Source organism: Larus michahellis, chromosome 4 (genome assembly GCF_964199755.1).
Source record: "Larus michahellis chromosome 4, bLarMic1.1, whole genome shotgun sequence".
Taxonomy (NCBI): Eukaryota; Metazoa; Chordata; class Aves; order Charadriiformes; family Laridae; genus Larus; species Larus michahellis.
In genome coordinates this window covers 36,372,466-36,391,599 of record NC_133899.1, presented here as the reverse complement: position 1 = coordinate 36,391,599, position 19,134 = coordinate 36,372,466, and the positions used below count along the sequence as shown (strand labels likewise).

Below are 19,134 nucleotides of genomic sequence, written 5' to 3'. Positions count from 1 at the left end.
TAGTTACCCACAAAAATAAACGCTACAGCCCGTGCTGGAAATCAGTGTAAAGTCATGTTGAAAACTGTAGGAAAGGATTCTTCCCTATTGCTTTTTTCTCGAGCCAGCCAAGTTTAGATTAGCTGATGATTTAAGTGTTTTCTTCCATCCCCAGGTTGTGTCTTGGGATCTTGTACTGGGAAAGCAGAAATGGGCTGAGGAAGCAAAAGCTGGGGAGGGATGAAGATCTCTCATTGTAGGTGGTCTTGGGCTCTGGCAGATATCAAAGGAATCTGTGAGTGTAGTGGGCTGAATTTCCTGTGTATCCCTTGTAGGTCACCCTGCCTTCCACCCTCTCGCTCCTCCACCCGCTCGGGAAAAGCTCATGGAAATTCAATGAGTTTGAACCAGTGGAGTTTCTATTGTCCTCCGCAGAAATAACCCACACCGTACAAATGGAATATTGTCTTCTTTCTCCCCCTGCCTCTTTTAACAGGAGATGGATAAGCAAAACATTAAGATAGGTTAGTTGAGGTGGTAAATGGGCATATGTGATGGCAGAAGTTAAGATTACAGGCAAACTCTGCATCTACTTTCAATGACTTGTTTAGTCATGCAAATTAGCTTTTCCAATAAACCCCTAACTAAAAGCAAGCATAACATCTAAAATCACTCAAAGAAATGCACTATTTTTTCCAATTACCTCTCAAGACACTTGCAATAGTTCATTTTCCATATCTGGGCAAATTTCCAGTAATATAAATTTCCAATTTTACCTCTTACAGCAAATGTAGAATGTGACACAAATGAGATTGGCTACTCCCTTCTAACGTTAATATATTGAACGGATGCGGGGCTTCATCTTACACATACATTTTTATGTGTGCTTTATTATTTACATGGCCGACTAAATTTTCCTAGTACACATTGGTTCCCAGGAGATGCCCTTAATTGTGCTGGATCCTGAAAACAGTAAAACAGTGACATGGGAAGGTGGGAAATTATGAATACCAGGTCGGATAAGGCACAAGTTTAATCCACCGTTCTACTGACTGAGAAATGTAAGAAATAGTGTTGAGATATCTCCCTCTGTTCACAGGCGCTATGGGGATCTGTTTGCAAAGTAGAGAGGCTTCTCTCTCATAGTGTAGCTGACATGTACCCTTTGGACATATATTCTGTTTTCTGCTTCTGGGTTTTACACATTCTTGTAAATTGCTACAGTCAAATGAAAATGCTCAGTCTAAAAATTGAACAGAACGTTTATTTTAGTACCGTTTTATTAACAAAACGGCAATTGTTGTGTACACCTTAAATGATCAATTTGCTGTGCTATTATTTAAGTACCGTTTAAAAAAAAAAAATCTACATCATAGTTTGCTCTAGTCTTTTTCTCCTGTAGTATAATTCAGAAGGCACAGATTTATATTGTTGTGGCTTTGTATAAAGCAGATATTAAATCGTAACAAAATATGACTTAAATATATGCATAAAATAGACGTCTGGAATATTGTCATAGTAACACCTTTATAAACATGACACAAAAACTAAAAAAAAAAAAAAAAAATCCGTGATCTCAGCCATGTGCAGGAGAGGTGTCGATGTGGTGCTAGCCACACAAAAGCATCCCTTTTTCATACTCGCTGAAAATATTTCTCAATACCTACATGCCTGGGGCTCCCCGAGGTTTCAGTGGGTGCGGGAAAGCTCCTGTAGGGATGACCCTCCTGCGCCCTGGCTGGTGAACTGGTGAACCTCTGCCAAAGCTGTTGGACGGCAAACCAGGGAAGCAACTCTACCAGGAGGTAGGACTTGTACCCCTGAAAACACAGATCTCAAAGGGCTCTGCTAGAGGAAGCTTTCAGTCTCCATTTGGGACTGAAGCCACCAAAAATAGGGTTGCAGAGCTGAGCTAGAAATGAAAACTTTCAAGGAGTAATTTTGAAGAGCGGATGGATCATTTCTCCCTGTGATGCCATCCATCATTGCAGCTCTTCACAGAAATGTTGTTCCCATCAGCACAGATTGCATAGAAGGTGGAAAAGGACTTGCATCCTTGTGTATCTGTAGTGTATTTTGCTTCTTATCAGTTTGGTATCATAATGTTATATTTATATAAAGTCTGCAGCTGGCCATTTCATACGTTGGAGTGCATTGAACCCAACTTGTTAGGGGACCTTACAAAAACAAGGGTATTTTGACTGCAGGCACTATGCTTGAAAGCATTTCATAATAAACGGTACAAGTAATACCTTCGGTGTTTGCAGGCAGGGTAGTCTAATGGTTAGTGCACTCAACTGGTACTTATTCTGGTCTGATTCTGTCATTGACTTCCCGGTGTGACTTTGGCTGTCTCATGTTTTCCCTCTCATTTTCCAAGTAAGTAAAATAAAGACAACATTTAGTTCAAAAAGGCAGTGCAAGTCTGAAAGCACCAGGGTTTGCCGAGCAGCCTCCCATCTTTGAATGGGAAGAGTCATAGATGTGCAAAGCATTACTCTTTTCATCTTCAAAGCCTTCTCTTTGTATTTACAAACTAATCAATCTGCAAAGCAATGTTTTTGGGTTTTTTTACTGGGCAGTATGATTAAGAATATTCTTATTAATTACAGGGAAAAGCCCACAACTCCAATGTATGTCATTTGACACAACATGATGTATACAGACATATTGCAGCATATTTTCATTTGGACTGTAAAACATGCATACCTTTGATGGTTTCATCCCACATTTGTTTCATTGTATTTTTAATGCGCTCAGACTGTGCTGGCATAATGGTGAAGCCTCCCCCTTATACCCCATCTTTCCCACATGCATGAGGCGTGCTTTGTAGTGACATTCATGAAGACCCCTGCTGTGGTTGAAACGCTGGAGTCCTGCTATTTAGAATGAACGATTATTCCAGCGGTTGAAGTGTTTTCACAAAGGAGACTGGGCGGCAAGGCACTTCTTCCTTTCCTACCCCACAGTAGGAGAGGAAATCCTTGTTTGAGCCCGTGATAGGACCCTGACAGAGAACCCCACTCTGATACCTGGAGATAGTCTGGCTGTGAGGAAAAGCCACCTTTGAAGAACAAAGACAATTTATTCACTGCATGAAATTCTCTTAAAAAAAAAAACCAAACAAACAATCTCTGCTGCTCACTAAAGAGAAAGGGCAAATTTTAAAATAAATAAATAAATAAAAATCTGTCTAAATCAGGATTTCAGCAGACTTTAGGCAGGGAGAGGCACACGCGTGGTGCCTTGTGTTTCGGATTGTAGTCTGGGGCCAGGCACCAAGTGTTGCAGTGCTTCAGTTTTTTAACAGGTGAAATCCATGACTCACAGAGGAAAAGCAAAACTTGAACAAACACGCAATCTCAAACCTTCCAGGCTCAAGCAGAGACTGACTGCTGCGTTAAGTAAGACTGTAAATGGTCAAACGCAGTCTTAAGGTCTTAAATCGAAGCACAGTGAGTTACATCACTGAGCTCAGCTCCCTTTGATCACACTGCAGTAAACGTGACCTATCGAGCAATTGTTGAAAAGCTGGAGGGGCTCTTCAAACGCTAGTCACACTAAAATAGATGCTGTAATTATATCCACTGATAAATTTTAGGGAAACCAGCACATTTGCTGATGATGCTAGATGCTTTGCCCGATGAAGTTTCCTCTAGTTACAAAATAGGTACAGAGCGCGCAGCGGCCATCCAGGCTTTCCTGATCTGTTCAGCAGAAGTGCATTGCACCCACCAGAAAAATAAAAACCCCTCCAGCCCCTATGGTGAATTGAGCCTTCACCTCCAGTAAACTCTGCAAAGAAGATTCTGCTACACCTGATGCCTTTAGCAGCTCTGCACACCAGGCTTTGAGACTGAGATCCTAATCCCAACTTCTCTCTTTTACCAAGTGCCACCATCTCACTCCCCGAACAAGCCCGCTGAAGGCAAGGGCCTTCAGCACAGAGCTGGGTGTCAGGTGTGAAGGGTAGACTGTCCAAGCTGTCAAAAAATGGTGAAAACAGCCTGACACTGTCAAATGACAGAGCCACAGAAATGACCCAGAAGGTAAAATCCCCCTTCACAGAATCATAGAATTGTCTAGGTTGGAAGGGATCATCGAGTCCAACCATCAAACTAAGACTGACAAAACCACCACTAAACAATGTCCCTAGGCACCAAGTCTTCCCGCCTTTTAAGTACCTCCAAGGATGATGATTCCACCCCTTCCCTGGGCAGCCTGTTCCAATGCTTGACAACCCTTTCAGTGTAAAAACTTTTCCTAATACCTAATCTAAACCTCCCCTGGCGCAACTTGAGGCCATTTCCTCTTGTCCTATCACTTGTTACTTGGGAGAAGAGACTGACCCCCACCTCACTACAATCTCCTTTCTGGTAATTGTAGAGAGCAGTAAGGTCTCCCCTCAGCCTCCTTTTCTTCAAGTTAAACAACCCCTGCCGCTTCTCGTAAGACTTGTGGTCTTCAAAAGTCCTTCTCTACGAGCCAGGTGAAACGTGCTTGTATCGGGCTTTTCTCTCAAAGTTATTGTGAAATGTAATGAGTACAGGGATAAGATTTATATAATCAGTGTCTGCTATTTTAGTGGATTTTAAGAGGATACTGTAACTCAGATTTCTTTGTTTCTTGTGGACATGGTGACTGGGACAGCTCGCTCTTGACTTGAGAGTATCATTAGCTGTAACATCATAATACTACACCAATCTAAACTGTTGAGAGCTATGAACTACAATACTTCTGATATGAACCTGCTGCAGGGTATTCTTTGTATTTATTAGTAATGCAAAAGAAACAGAAATAAAAAAGGAAAAGGAATACATAAACCATCAAAATTATTTGATGATAGCCTATTAGCAGGGAGTGAAAGCATGGTTTCTTTGTCCTAAAATTGGAGCATTAACTCCTGAAAATTCAGCTAGGGATGGGTAAAAGCTCTTTTGTTCTCACTTAGCAAACAGCCATTTGTATTACGTTACTCGATGCAAATGAAACTTAAATCGTTAGTTACAAAATACAGCTTTCAAAACTGTAATGTCATACAGAGTTTCTGACAGCGCCGACAATAAGCATGCACAACTGTACAGCAACAAACCCCCTCCAGATGCCTCAGCCCCCCAGTATTGCTCAGGATGCCGCGTTCCCGTCTACATAATTTCCGATTTTCCAATGCACTCGCTTGGATCTGCACAAATGATTAAAGCTACAGTTTACTGAAAAATGGACATTAAAAAGAAGTGTTTTCATTGTTTTGCTGTACCAGCAGAATTCCCGGAGACACATCGGTGCATCCTCCAGATCCATTGTCCCATTGTTCCCACAGCCAGAGAGAATTCCTTTTTCATTTTGTGCCGTGTGGTGCAGTTTAGTGTAATAAGATTGTAACAGGTCTCGAAATCATTGCAATTAAATTATAAAACTGTTTTCTTTTCCTAACCCTTGCCCTCAGAATATAATGGCGTCATAACAGCTCTAGAGACTGGAGCTGAGATCATTTTCTGTCACATCACTGAGCTGATTTGCAGCGCGGTGAGCTGATGGGCTTCACTGACACCTTCACAACTAATTTGGGTGGATAATCTATTGTAACATTTCAGATGTCGTATCTTTCTTTAACGATGCTGCATCTTTCTTTAACGATGCTGCATTCAGACAGGTTTAGATTTGAGTTTCTAAGTGACTTTTAATTTCCGCTTTCCGAAATGGAGCTGCATTGCCCCTTTTTGTCCTTCCTTCTGCCTTGGCAGATGTCGTAAAAGTTACTGGGTGTTTACTTCTCTTGTCTTTGTAGCACTCTCCCTGACAACACATTTTTTACTACAGACATAATACTTTCAGATAGCACAGATTTCATAGATTTATTTGCCAAAACGTGCACATCTGAAGGAGGTATGGGTTAAGCTAACATTGACATGTTATGGCGAGCACACCACTTGTGCTGGAACTGTCTCTGGCTGGTGAAAAATCAGCATATTAAAACACTTCTCAAGCTCAAAAAAGAGTGACCTAATCACGGCAATAAGATTTTAAAATGAAGGAAATTCTTAATTAAAATTTGTATTAAAAATGAACTTCATTTTCCTATTATTGTCACTTGTCTGCCAAAAATCCCATGCATTTCTGTGTGTACAATTTTTGTACAATTTTTGTACAATACCACAATATGTCATCTTTGAAAAGTTTGGTGGCTTGTGAATGAAAAGGTCATGAGAAAACCTAAAGGCTCCGTGTTAATTTTAAAGATGAGAAAGAATTGTGGGTCATTTAAAAGACTAAGAAAATATATTGTCTTTAATATTTTTGAAGTGATTTTCTCTTCCATGCTGTTTTGGGTTTTTTATATAATTAAATGACCACAAATTTCAGTTATGTTACAGCCCACAGCTATAATCTGCAGTTGTTTTTGTCAGATACAAGTTAAGTACCGTGCGGCTGGGTAAGTACTTGTGTTGGGAGATGAGTTCAACTCCACCGATATTGGCACTGGCAATTCAGGAGGGAGCACTTTTCACTCCACTGTAATATGGAACTGATATCACTGCCTAATTTTATAGCATATTTTTATGTTAGCACTACCATGGTTTAGTGGTGGGTGAAAAGACTCGTATATACTGAACCCTTGCCTGTAAATGGATCCATATGATGGAACTGCCCTGCAAAAAGCTCCTGAAAGGACTGAGACCTGAAGACACGCTTTGTTAAGTGCTTTGGTGTCTTTCAAGATGAAAGGTACTATAGATTTGCAATGCATTATTTTTCTTGCGCCCCTTGAGGAGCTTGAAAGAAAAATGCCTTTCAGTCACTGGACAATTCAACATTTGAGGGTGCCACAGCCCTGGAACAGGCTGCCCAGAGAGGCCGTGGAGTCTCCTTCTCTGGAGACAGTCCAAACCCGCCTGGATGCGTTCCTGTCCAACCTGCCCTAGGTGACACTGCTTTGACAAGGGGGGGTGGACCAGATGATTTCAGAAGGTCCCTTCCAACCCCTGCCATTCTGTGATTCTGTGATCCCTAGCACAGGAATCGAAGCCCACAAGGCTAATAATTTTAACGATAATATCCACAAGGATAACAATTTTACAGTATCGCTAGCCGCCAGTTTTGTACCACTACCCTCATCTCACCATGAATGGGCATTATAAATATCCCTAGGTAAAAATATTAAAGAGTGAAATTATTTTAGTCTCTTATATTGGAAAAGTGTATCATATTCTTCAAGCTAGATAGTTAGTACGTAATGGAATAACAAAGTACAGTATTTTTTTGTCGTTGTTGTTATTGTAAGAGGGCATCAGTTACAGTATTATCTCGACAGCCCTCATCCCGCCCGAGCCGAGCGGCCGCTGACACAGGGCGCAGTGACAGGCGCTCCGTGGCTGCGCTGGAAGCGGCAGGAGGATACACCGGCGGTGTCACAGCGGCCGGCGGGATGCTGCGGCCCACAGACCGCCCCGACGGCCGCTGCCAAACTCCTGCCTTCGTTCCAGAGGCATTCCCGTCGGGACACCCTCTCCCACCGCCGGGGGAACTGGGGCTCGCCCCTCTTCCAGATCAGGGCCGGGTTTCGGTGGCGCCGGGGCGGCCTGGCTCCGGGGGCGGGGGCTCGCCGGGGCCGCTGAGGAGAAATGGCCGCGGCGGCCCCGCCGAAGGACGCGGCTCCCCCCCCTGCCTCTCCGCGCTGGAACCAGCGGTGCCCCGGGCCTCCCCCGCAACCCTGCGCTCGCCCGGCCCTGCCAGCGGCTCCCTTCCCGCGGGATCCCGCCGGCCAGGCTGTGACAGGGCTCCGCCGGGCGGGGGAGCCGCCGGCCCCGCGGCCGCTGAGGGGAGCGCCCGCACCGCCACCCCCCCACCCCGCCGCGCCGTGACGGCGGCCCGCCCCGGCCCGCCCCGCCCCGCGAGTGAAGGGGTTGCCATGGCAACTGAGTGAGGCAGGCAGCAGGCCGCCGCGGCCCCAGCCGCCTCCGCTCCCTCAGCGTGTGGGCGAAGAGGCAGGCGGGCGGGAGGGCGGCTGCCGGGACAGCCGAGGGGCGACCGGGAGTGCACCAGCGGCAGGATGGAGGACGGCTTCTCCAGCTACAGCAGCCTCTACGACACCTCTTCGCTGCTGCAGTTCTGCAACGGTAAGGGCGGGGGCCGCCTTACCGCTACCGCCGCCCCCCCCCCCCCGCCCCGGCGAGCGGCCGGGGTCCCGGCGTCCCGGCGGGGCGGAGACGGAGGCCGGCGCGGGGAAAGCAGCGCCGGGAGCGGGCCTGCCTGGGGCTGCCGGCGGCGTCTCCGCCGCCCAGGGCCGCCCAGCTCCGCGGCATAACTCGGGGAGAGGAGGAGGGAGGAAACTTCACCCCCCTCAGCTTCCCCCGTTATCCAGCGGGGAGCCTGCCAGCCCGCGGCGCCGCTGTGAGGAACTTCTCCTGCACCTCCTGTACGGGAACATGTATAGATATGTGTGCGTATAGATGGTATGGATGTGTCTGTGCGTCTGCCTCAGAGGCAGATCTGGTAGCCCCAGCGGTCACCCACCGCTGCGCGCATGCCAACGTACATATATATATATATGTATGTATATATACATATGTATGTGTACGGCCGCCCTGTGAACACAGGTCTGCGCCCCTGAGGCGCGCAGTGACCCCTGAGCTCCGTCCCTTCGGAGCGCAGGGGACAGGGCAGGTGTCCTTCCGCGGCCCCCCTCTCCTGCCCGCGCCCCGCTCCGCTCCCTCCGCCCACCCGGCGGCTCTCCGCGCCCGCGAAGGACAGCTTGTGGGTGGCAGGTGCCTTGTGTGGAGTTAAGGGAGTTGGCCTGCAGTTTTTCTTTCTGCGATTTATTTATTTATTTATTTATTATTTTAAAGGTAGGGTTTTTTTTCTGGGGGGGGGGTGGTGGTGGCGTCACCTGGGTGGCAGTGTGATGGGAGAGCTGCTGGTCTGCAGTGACAGGTCGTAAAAAGGGAAGAAGGAGGTGAGGAGCTGCCAGGATCTTCAGAGGAGGTATTTGGAGCCTGGCCTGCATAGTATTTGGGATTATTCAGCTAGCCGGTGCTTGCTGTTATTTGGGGGGGGGAAATAAATCTGGTTACAAAGAGTTCTTCATGGTAAACTTTAAGCTCAAAATACCTTATTTTGACTCTAGTTATTCCTTTCTAGCAGCAAAATTGCAAGCATTCATAATCTCATATTTCACTGAAAATTGATTTGTGGATCTCTTATTCCTCCAGATTTTAGTCGTGGTCTGGCTTTCTCCTGCTGTCCGAACAGCTGGAGCCAGGTTCATATTAAATTGCTTCATGACAGCAACTGCATCAGACATAGCAACCTCTTCTCTTGGAAGAAATGAAGATGATAAATTTTACATTTTTTTTAATTTTTTTGTGTGGTATGGTGCAAGAAAGGGACAGGTCAGCAGAAAACTCTGATATGTGTGGACCTTGAGATTGCGGGAGCAGTTTTTCACGAGTCGCACTGTGTGGGCCATGCATTGTGTGGTGCTGCTGCGTTCTCAGAGCTCTTCAGGAGAGAAAACTATGACTGTGCACGGGGGTTGTACACTGATAGCAGATGCCTGTTTTGCCTAAACTTAATAAATATTTAATTGTAAGTGTTTTTAAAAAGAAAACATACAGCAATGTATTTCAAAGTTTGTACTCTAACCCATTTATAAGCAAGCTGGCTTCCTACCAAAATCCCTGGGCTTTGCTTTTACAGTGTTCGTGATAGTAACATGCATACGGGAACAGTAGGAGTAGCAGCACTTTCTGAATAGTTTGAATAAGCTTATTTCTGAGAGCTGTCACTCATGTTGATTTTGTGACTCTGAGCACCTATTATACATGATGGAAATAAGCTGTATGTATTTATGCTGTACATAGGTTTTAAAATCTTAGTTAATCCTGGAGTATTATGTTCTAGAATGTGTTACTGATGAGATCGCTTGCCAGGCTGTCATCTTGTTGTAGGTGGTGAGCTCAAGAGCTGTTGTAAACTTGTATTATTCTGAGTTTATAAAAGAAAGTGGTTTGATTCAGAAGCCTTTCCTCTTATGAGTTAGCCTTGGTTGAGACTGTATTAGATGAGATGAGGAAGAACAAGAGAATTGGGCCTTTGAATACTGCCTTGAGGTGATCAGATATTTCACACGGACACACATGACCCATGAGGAAAAAAAAATACAGCTGGAGGATGCCAGTGAGGGTTTTGAGGTTGAAAGAGGAAAAGAAAATTGCTTTACAGGGAAGTGGAAAGCTCTTGCAAGTATAATGGGTAGTATGAAGGACAATGTGACGTTGCGAGTGGAGCAAGCATAAAGAAGAACCAAACAGGGCAAACAAGTGGTGGAGAGGTGAAGGAAAATGTGATTTTGATACAGGGTAAAGTGAAATACAGAAATGGCTGGGAAGCACTCGAAGTGATCATTGCTGTATGTTGAGAGGTTTTCTGTTCTGAACATAGAAGGAAGGATTAATTTTAGTTTTGTACAAGTAAAGTCACAATAGAATTTTCTTATGGTCTTGAACTGAAGAAATGATAAAGAGACTGCCTGTACATATTGTGTTTGGGAAGATCAGGATGCAAAGCCTGCGCTTCTACCAGAATAACTGCAGGTCACCCGTAAGGCAGCAAGTGAGCTCCAGCCTGGGCCCAAGGGTGGCTGCAGCTTCTCCCACTTCCCGGTCCTTTCTCCCTGCTTGGGGCCAGTGGCAGCTGCTGAGGGAATCGGGGAGGAAGGCAGTAGTGGCGGGCAGGAGGTTGTGATGGGGATGGAGGACCTGGTCAGAGAGGAAAGGAGTAATATGAGGGCAAACTTACCCGAAGTCTCCCTTTCAAGAAAAGGCTCTGGGTTCAGGAGAAGAACTTGGGTCTTTGTGTCTTTTTGTGTTGGCTTTGTTTTGGTAGATCTAGTCTGCAGGGTTGTTTAGTAACATGTCTTTATGGTTTGAAATGCGTAAAAAATAGAGTAAATGGAGAAGGACGGGAGAGAAGAAGGAGGTGAGGAAAATATGTTCAATTGGAGCTGCATGTCTAAAATCTAGGGCAAATATTTAGCACAGCTAGTTCAAAGACACCTACTTTCTGCAACTCTGTTTTACAGAACAGTAGGGTAGGGTTGGCATTTGAGAAATGTTATGTTAATGAATGCAAGTGTCAGTCTGAGATAGTATCAAAGCAAGAAATAAACTTGCAATGTGATTTTAGGCAAGTCATTTCAGTCTTGTTGCCTTAAGTTTCCTTAGTTGTAAACTCAGAGGAAAGTACACGCCTACTTTGGAGGAGTTTGTCAAATTAGTTTGAAATCTTCCTCTTGATTTTCAGGGGACAGGCTCTTCAGATGCATAAAATGTTTTGCTAGTTGCTGTGCCTATTCTGTTTGTTTATTTTTTAGAAAGACACTAAAATAACTCCACTTAATGCCTATCTAAGGATACTTCTCAACTTACATCTTGCTTTCTAGGTAATGAAGAACACTATTGATTTATTTTGCATGTTGGAAAGTAATGCTTAGATATTAATATTATTAATTAATATTAGCCATGCCTGGTTACATATACGGTCCCTGATATTGATGTAACTTTTATGTAGTTCTTGGGTAGAAAGCCATTATGTTTATCTACAGTCAATCAGGATGTAAGTAATGCATTATTTAAGCTGAAGGTAAAAGTGGTAAAATACTGATAAGGCAAGGTAGTGTTGAGGATTTTGGTGTCTGCTTAAAAACTGATGGAGAGAACTGTGCTGGACATGAAACTCTACAGAACAGGGCATGTAGTGGAGTTATAGACAGCGCTCATCTTGCCTCCAGCTGATTTATTGAGCAGCAAGAGTGATTAGTGGTGATTATAGGCAAGTTGGGGAGGCACGTAGGGTGTGGGCAGAGGTTCGTGGGTCCTCTGACCACAATTCCCGATCCGTTTATAGCTGTAGCTGTGACCTAATGAACATGGCCTTCACCATGCTAATTCTGTGGGCAGGATTATTAGGCATGAGGAACATAAAGGGTGAAATCTGGGATTCCTGCGCTCTGCAAAATGCCTGTGTGGACTTAGAGGAGGAAGTGAGAATTTATTCTTGATTCATTTACAACTTGTAGCATCTCTTTAATATTCTTCACTTGGCTAGTGGGAAAGTTCTAGCTGTTCCATGGCCATTTCTGCAACCACAGATGCCGCCTTTGACAGAAATTTCAAATTTAGAATATCTGGGTAAAGCAGTAAGAAAAGTGTAAAACAAATTCTTAATGAAATTGATTTCTTTGGCAAGGGGTTCCATGATATTAATTACAGTTCTGTTTAACTGATTACCTCAACTGTAATTGCTAGTAGCAAAACTATACTATAAACCCGACTATATTAAGATTTATTACAAATAAAGCAGAATAACTAAAAAAAGTTTTTTAAAAGTAATTATCTGCAATTATCCACCACTGCTGAAAAAAAAAAAAGAATTTATGTACAGTTTCTCTCTGACTCATGTATCTACAAGTGGAGTGATGCCCTGTTGGTGAGGAAGTGAACATCACAAACAGGAAACCCTTATGGACAATATTATTCTAGCAATTGGCTCTTCTTTCCCATTTCTCACACTTCCTCTCCCTAACTTTCCGAAATACAGCCAGTTATGCTCTTCCTACAGCTGGACGAAAACCGCGCAATGCGGTATGGATTAAGGAAGGAACAATGGTACATTGGGCCTTATAGTTTTCAGGTCACTAGTCCAAATCTGTCAAGGGTTGGAAGAGACTGTAATTTGTTTTACTGTGATCACTTCCTAGGAATAATGCAAAGTGAAATTGGATTTAATTTGGTTCTCACTGGGCAGATTCACAGACTGTATATATGAAAATATGTTGCAAGCATATTCAAAAAGATGTTGCAAACATGTTAATAGCATTACTCATGTTTGTTGTTTTTCTCAATAGCCTGTAACAACAGAGACAGACAGTGAAACCAGGCTTTCTCATTTCCTTTCTAGACCTATTCTCTCCAGGACAGCAGCATGGTTTGAACTCAGGATCTTGCTCTTACAATCGAACCCTTAAGTGTAATGCTGGATTGTGCAAAATGGACATTTAACGTAGAGCCCATTTTGGAGCTATATAGAATATAAGTTTTTTTTTATCGATCAACATCTAGAATTTACTTTCTTCTACCCTGGAATAAGGGGGAGGGGTGTCAAACAGAAAGATGGTTTTTGTGTGTGCAGTAATTGAATGCAGAATAAATTAGTACACTATGAAATAAAAATAACTTTCTGTAATGGACACTTTCACAATATATATTGTTAGCCTATTAAAGCTCAAACTATTATTTTTAATAAGACACTATATAAGTAAAATGAATTTGTTGCCCTTTAATTAGCTATGTATTTCCAAATCATGAATTATTAAAGCTTGTTTTAGTCATGGATATCGTTAATTGTAGCTTCTAGAATTAAAATTTTTTTTTGCCCTTTTTTTTTTTTTTTTTTAAACTAAGCTTTTAAAACCAAATGAAAATACAGACCAGTCATGAGAGAATCCTTCGGTGATAGTCAAACCTAATAGAGAATCTATGTCAGTGTTAGCAATATGGAGAGAAACTACAAGTATCAAGTATTTTATCATGAATAAAACAACATACAGAATTGCAAATTAAAGCATTGGGCTCTCAGCAGAAAAACATGCTTTATCTGATCTTCAAGGAGTTTTTTAAAAATTTAATAGTACTTTGCACAACTGATAAAATATGTGTTTTAAGTTCTAATTAAGAATAGCAAAACTCAGATTCTTTTATTGAAGCTTTAACCACGTGCAAACAATTCAAATAAGGATTAAAATTATATTAGAAGTACATTATTAAAAAGTGAATACGTGAGGAGCCAGTGAGGGAGTATGCCAGGCAGTGACATGCATTTTAATAGGTTTTATCCTGACTTCCCTCCCGTTTCTCCTTTCCTTAGAAATTTAAGATGAAGATTTTAAAGTTCTTGCTGCAGTTCTTTTGTCAAGAGAAATTTTGGAAAGCTGTAATGAAGAACCTGTCTTTTGATCATTAAAATATCAAGGAAGATGTGAGAGAATAAGTAGGAAGGTTGCGTGAAATGGTATAATGACTATATTTTTGTGGGGTGCTTGCTGTTCGCAAATGACACTAATTGGGCAGCCATAAGGAATTGTGAAAGCTTAGAGGGAGTGCAGAAGGAACTATGGATGATGCTGTTCTTCCATGAAACACAATTTAAAATGTTCGTCCATTACATAATTAAAATGTGGAAGTGGCTCCCTGAGGTTTTTTAGGGAGATGGGGTGGGGATAATGATATGTTAACATGATTTCACTAAATTAATTCCTTGGAAAGTAATTAAGTGAGATTGTCCACACTCCATTACTTCCAAAGAGTAAAATCTGACATGGTCCATCATTTTCTTGTCTTGCTTTGAAATGACTGATTATTGAATAAATACACTCATTTGAAAACTAGTGTTGGAGGTCTCTAGCAGTGTTCTTAGATTTTGTGGAATGTAGAAATTAATTGCGCTTTTGGATTTAAAATCTGAAATAAACACCTCATTGTGATAAAAGTTTGCATTTCTTAGTAGCATAGACCCTGTACTTGATTGGAAACTCACCAAAGTTTCCTGCAAAAAAGGAAAGAAGAAATACTTTCTGGTTTTAAGTATAACTTGTATAAGCTGTTGCAGGTCAATATATGAAACACTGTTACTGGCTTGTAGTCGCCTGAGAATTGTGTGTGAACTAAGCTTTAATTGTGTGTGAGCTGAGCTTTAAAATGTGAGGTTCCTAAGATACAAAATCGATGAGTGCATTTCAATATGTAAATAGAAAAGATAGAGAAACAGTCATTGTTTCAAGCTAGTAAAGGCAAATATTTTTTAATGAAAACTTTGTAAAGAACCTTGTGTTTAATGAAAACTTGGTGTTTCTTTCTCTTACAAGTGTGGTGAAGAACACAACAAACAGAAACAGCTTTTGAGGTTTCCTGCTGCAGTTCCTGCACATCCAAGTGGGGATGGCTGGGCAGTAGAGTCTAGAATTTCCTTGAGGCTGTGGAGGGTTTTTGTATCCTGAAGTCAGCAGCATTAGGAGCAGCTTTTTTTTTTTTTCTCCATTTTTCCTCTTAGGAGGGAAAAAAAAAATCATCCTGAAATCTGACAAATATGCTGACAGCCAGTCAGTTTCGTATTTATGTTATGTTTACTAAAACCAATTAGCATTCTGTTGTTTCCTTTCCCCTGTCCGGAATTTCCCAAACTGTTGTACTCAGACTGGTTTCTGCCTGGAAAGCATCCTTCCATCTCCCAAATGGAGATGCTGCTTTAAACAGCTTGCGGGGTCCGGCAGGTGGATCCTCCTCCTCACCCTGAAGTAAGCGTGTCAGGCTTAATATGTGACACGCCATGGTCCCACTGCTCAATGTCCCATGAATTGCCTGCTGGCGGAGGATGGCTTCTTAGAGGTGAGCGAGGTCTGCAGCTAGATGGGTGGTCTGGCAGGGCTGGCTAGGCTGCAGAGGGCAATGGGGTCTTTATCTACACTGATAAAAACCTTCAAGGCATTAGCATATCCTGAGAGTCAGGCCATTATTTGAATTGGTGTCTGCATTGCTGCCTTTTTTGCTTTACACCTTCCAAATATAGGCCAAAGTAATAGGGCAGCGACAGCCTGGACTACGCTCAAGTGATCTGAAAAAATCAGGCCATCGTTTTTAGGTTCCTGTGAATCTAAAAACTGTATTTTTGAATTGAATTTTAAAATTGAATTTAAGGAGTTCGTGTCCGTGGATTATACAAAGCATGGATATAAAGCATATTTAAAATAGCTCAGTGTAACAGAGTGAACAATTACTGATGTGATTTGGGGTAAGAGATGAAATCCTGATGCTGCACATCCAATAGGAGTTTACTGTGGACTTCAGTAGGACAGTGATTTCGAACTCTGAAAATGCTCATGGCAAATTCCTGTGGAGTCTAAGAAAATGAGGATTCTTAGGAATTTTGGCTCTTATAGTAAAAAATATACACCACTGTAATTTAGCTAACTCTGTATAATGTCATGCACGGAGGGAGGTGTGAGGGTAGGTTTTTTTTTCTTTTTCTCCCTTTTATGCTAGACAGCACGTGTGTGTGAGAGATCCCTGTGGAGGCTGTACTTCAGTTTGGAAATAAGTCATTTCCTCTGTTCAGATGTTTTAATGAACTAATTAGGGATCCTTTGGGACAAAAGATTTTATACATACAATTTTTAAGTTAAGCATTTATATGTTTAGCAAGGCTCGAGGCCTTTCTCTACTGAGACGTGAGCAAAGTTTCATTTTTAAAATTTGGAGGTTTGGTGTGTGGTCTGGCTGATGTGTAGGCTGGGGTCAGCTACCGGTGGCATGCAGATAACCCTTTTCTGCAATGGTATGCTGCAGGATCTGCAGCTGACGGACAGAATACTTTAAAAGAGGTATATGTAAGATGCACTAGCTCCGAGATGCTGTATTTTAGCGCTGTGTCTACATCAGTGGGGAATGTGGGACAAGAGGAAGAAATCTGTAAAGCAAAACAGTTGGTGGTGGGGACTCGGGTGTCTGTATGTCTCTGCAGTTACCATGGACCAGCTCTAGTCTGATGCCGTGTGATGAACAAACATCAGCATGAAAGCACTCCTGGTGCACTTCCAAGGCTTTGCCATCATATAGGTGACAGAGGAGTGACTGGTGATGATCATGGCACCAGCACCCTCCGCGTCCACGCTAGAGTACATAGAAGGACCATCATGAACAAGTCACTGCAGGACTCATGTTGGGCTTGAGCTGCACTTCTGTGGCTCTGAAGATTTTATTCACAGTTGTTTATCAAAAAGCTCATTACGGAGCTTGTTCAGAACTGAAAATTAAGAACTCTTGGCCTCTTTTGGGCAAAGATTAATGTATCAGACAGAAGTAAAATCAGGGCTTTCAATTTACAATGAAAGATCTAAACCCAGTCATTTTAAAGGGAGTGGGTATGGGTGTACCAGTCTACCTGTCTCGATGTTTCCAGCCTTGTTTTTAAAGCTAGATAAAGAAAGTACAAATGATACAGGGCTTGTTGTTCTCTCCACCCCAGTATGACATACATGTTACTGTATGGTAGGTTTTGCTTAGATTTTTTTTCATTATTATTTGACGTTTGACAGTTTGTTATCTGAAAGATTTAGAATAAGCATGTTATCTGTAAAAGTTTGAACAAAATGTTTCTATCATTCCGGTAATCTTTCAGAACAAATTTATAGCTGAATTAAATGATTAGTTATGTGAACTATATTTTAGCTTTCTTTTATGACCTGGGTGCTTTGTTTTGGTTTTTGAAAACAGTTAAAAAACAGAATTGTGGGATTAAATGTTCAGCTATGGAATTGAAAAATGTTTGCTGTTGTGTTAAGTGAATGCTTTGAAACTAAAATTCGTGGAAGTTGGAAAATATGTTTGTTGGTATGGTCTCCCAGGAGCAATATATCTATATTTACTCAACTTTTATGGAGTTCACAGTTGTAAGACATTAAGGTGAAGCTTTACAGTGCTGAACAAGAGCAGTGTGGTTTATACCAGCATTGTCTCATGTGTGAGTTATTTGAGAGATTCCATTCTGTAGCTGTCATTCCCAGGTAGGATGCTCTTTCTGTGACCCTTCTTACAGGAAGACGTGCCCCTGTGTGATTGATACACTTATTTCTAAAATTTGTTTAAACACGGGGAGTAAATACCAGGGCAACCTACCAGGTTTGGTTTTTTTCTTTCTTTTCATTTAGCTTTGCCCTGGGGGGTGAGGGTGGGGGGGAGGAGAAAGAGTTCTTTCAATGTATCTGCTTCTTTTCATAACATTTACCTAGTTTCTGATGCATATTGATGTAATAAAATAATTCTAGCTACTGACTTTGAAGCTAAGTAAGACTATGTGATAATGTTTCAATATTTCAATTAAATGAAATAATACAACGTAACAGAAACTGGGGGAGACTGTATAAGGGATGTTAAAGATGACAGGCTTGGTCCTTTGGATGTTATGCGGTAAGAGGGTGTATAGGGTTGCTTGGGAGTAAAGGTTAACAAACCAGAGAGCTGTGGGAGCTGGAAGATAGTAGTATGAAATTCAGGAGACTCAGGTTAAGTGGATTTTCGTGTTGGGGGTAAACCTTCTGCGCCCCCCCGCCATCCATTCCCATTCTCAGGCTACAGTAGCTCAGGCAAATAAACTGACATACACCATGGTGCTGCTTGGGAGGAAAGCCTCGCTTCCCCTTCCCTCTCTTGCTCTCTGTGGTTTTACTCACTCAACACTTGACAGGCTAATTTGTCAGAGTTAATTTAACATGATAACCTGACAGAAAAATCTACGTAGTGTTTGTGTGTGGTGCTTAGGTTTTGCTTTTGCTGGGTTAGTTTTCTGCCAGGTCGGAGAATTAAATCAGCTTCCAGAGGCAGCAGAAGATAAATTATAGGAATAGTGGGAGCTGCAGGCAGACTGGAGGCTTCTAGACTGGCCATTGTGTCTTGTGGAACTGGACCCTTGCTTTTGTCATTGCAGCTGCTTGTGGCACCATGTGTTGCATGGTGTCAGTAAATTAATACAAGTTAGAAGCAATACCCATCTGTTTTGTATTGTAGCAGGTAGAAGTGATCCCCTTTTTTCTGTATTGGGCCAGACACAGTGATGTGAGGCAAAAGTTTTAAAACAATGTGTAAGGCAATACAGGGAGAGGCAGGCAGCCACTAAAAGATTGTAATAAAGAGAAAAGTACTTTTTGTCTGCTGCAAGTGTGATTTATAATTGAATTAAAAGTTCATATAGGTGGAAAATTACATATGCATCATAAATCTAATTTTCAGTCCAGTTACCCATTCAAAGCCCAGTGGACTAACATAAAATTTTTACCATTGAGATTCCTGTGTTTCTTTGAATGTTTAGCTTTTGTGGCCGTTTTCATGTGTGTCTGTGTGTGTTTTGTTGTGTGTTTTTTCTTATCCCTGGAAGCTATGAATATTTTTTGTAATTCTTATGGTTTTTGCAGAATATGAAATCACATTTGATTCAAAAAATGTAATAGCCCCAGGCGCACAGGTGTACTCACAATATTTTTTATGTGCAGAAATTTTAATTCCTAATTGCATATCATGATTTTTTTTCTTGCATTTTCAGACTTTGCAA

At 42.2% G+C, this 19,134-nt stretch overlaps 1 protein-coding gene across 12 annotated transcripts in view; it reads left to right on the top strand.

Moving 5' to 3' along the window:
• The window catches only part of EML1 (EMAP like 1), a 131,830-nt gene that overhangs the window by 38,557 nt on the left and 74,139 nt on the right, over positions 1-19,134 (top strand). For 3 of the 12 annotated variants that reach the window (XM_074584025.1, XM_074584023.1, XM_074584018.1), the window contains exon 1: positions 7,866-8,096. The exons of 6 other annotated variants lie outside the window; for them this stretch is intronic. In XM_074584025.1, the coding sequence (XP_074440126.1) occupies positions 8,030-8,096 (67 nt within the window). In that variant the 5' untranslated portion in view covers positions 7,866-8,029. Of the gene's footprint in view, positions 1-7,865; positions 8,097-19,134 lie in introns of those variants that run through there. 3 more of the 12 variants (XM_074584021.1, XM_074584020.1, XM_074584016.1) reach the window with 1 other exon arrangement.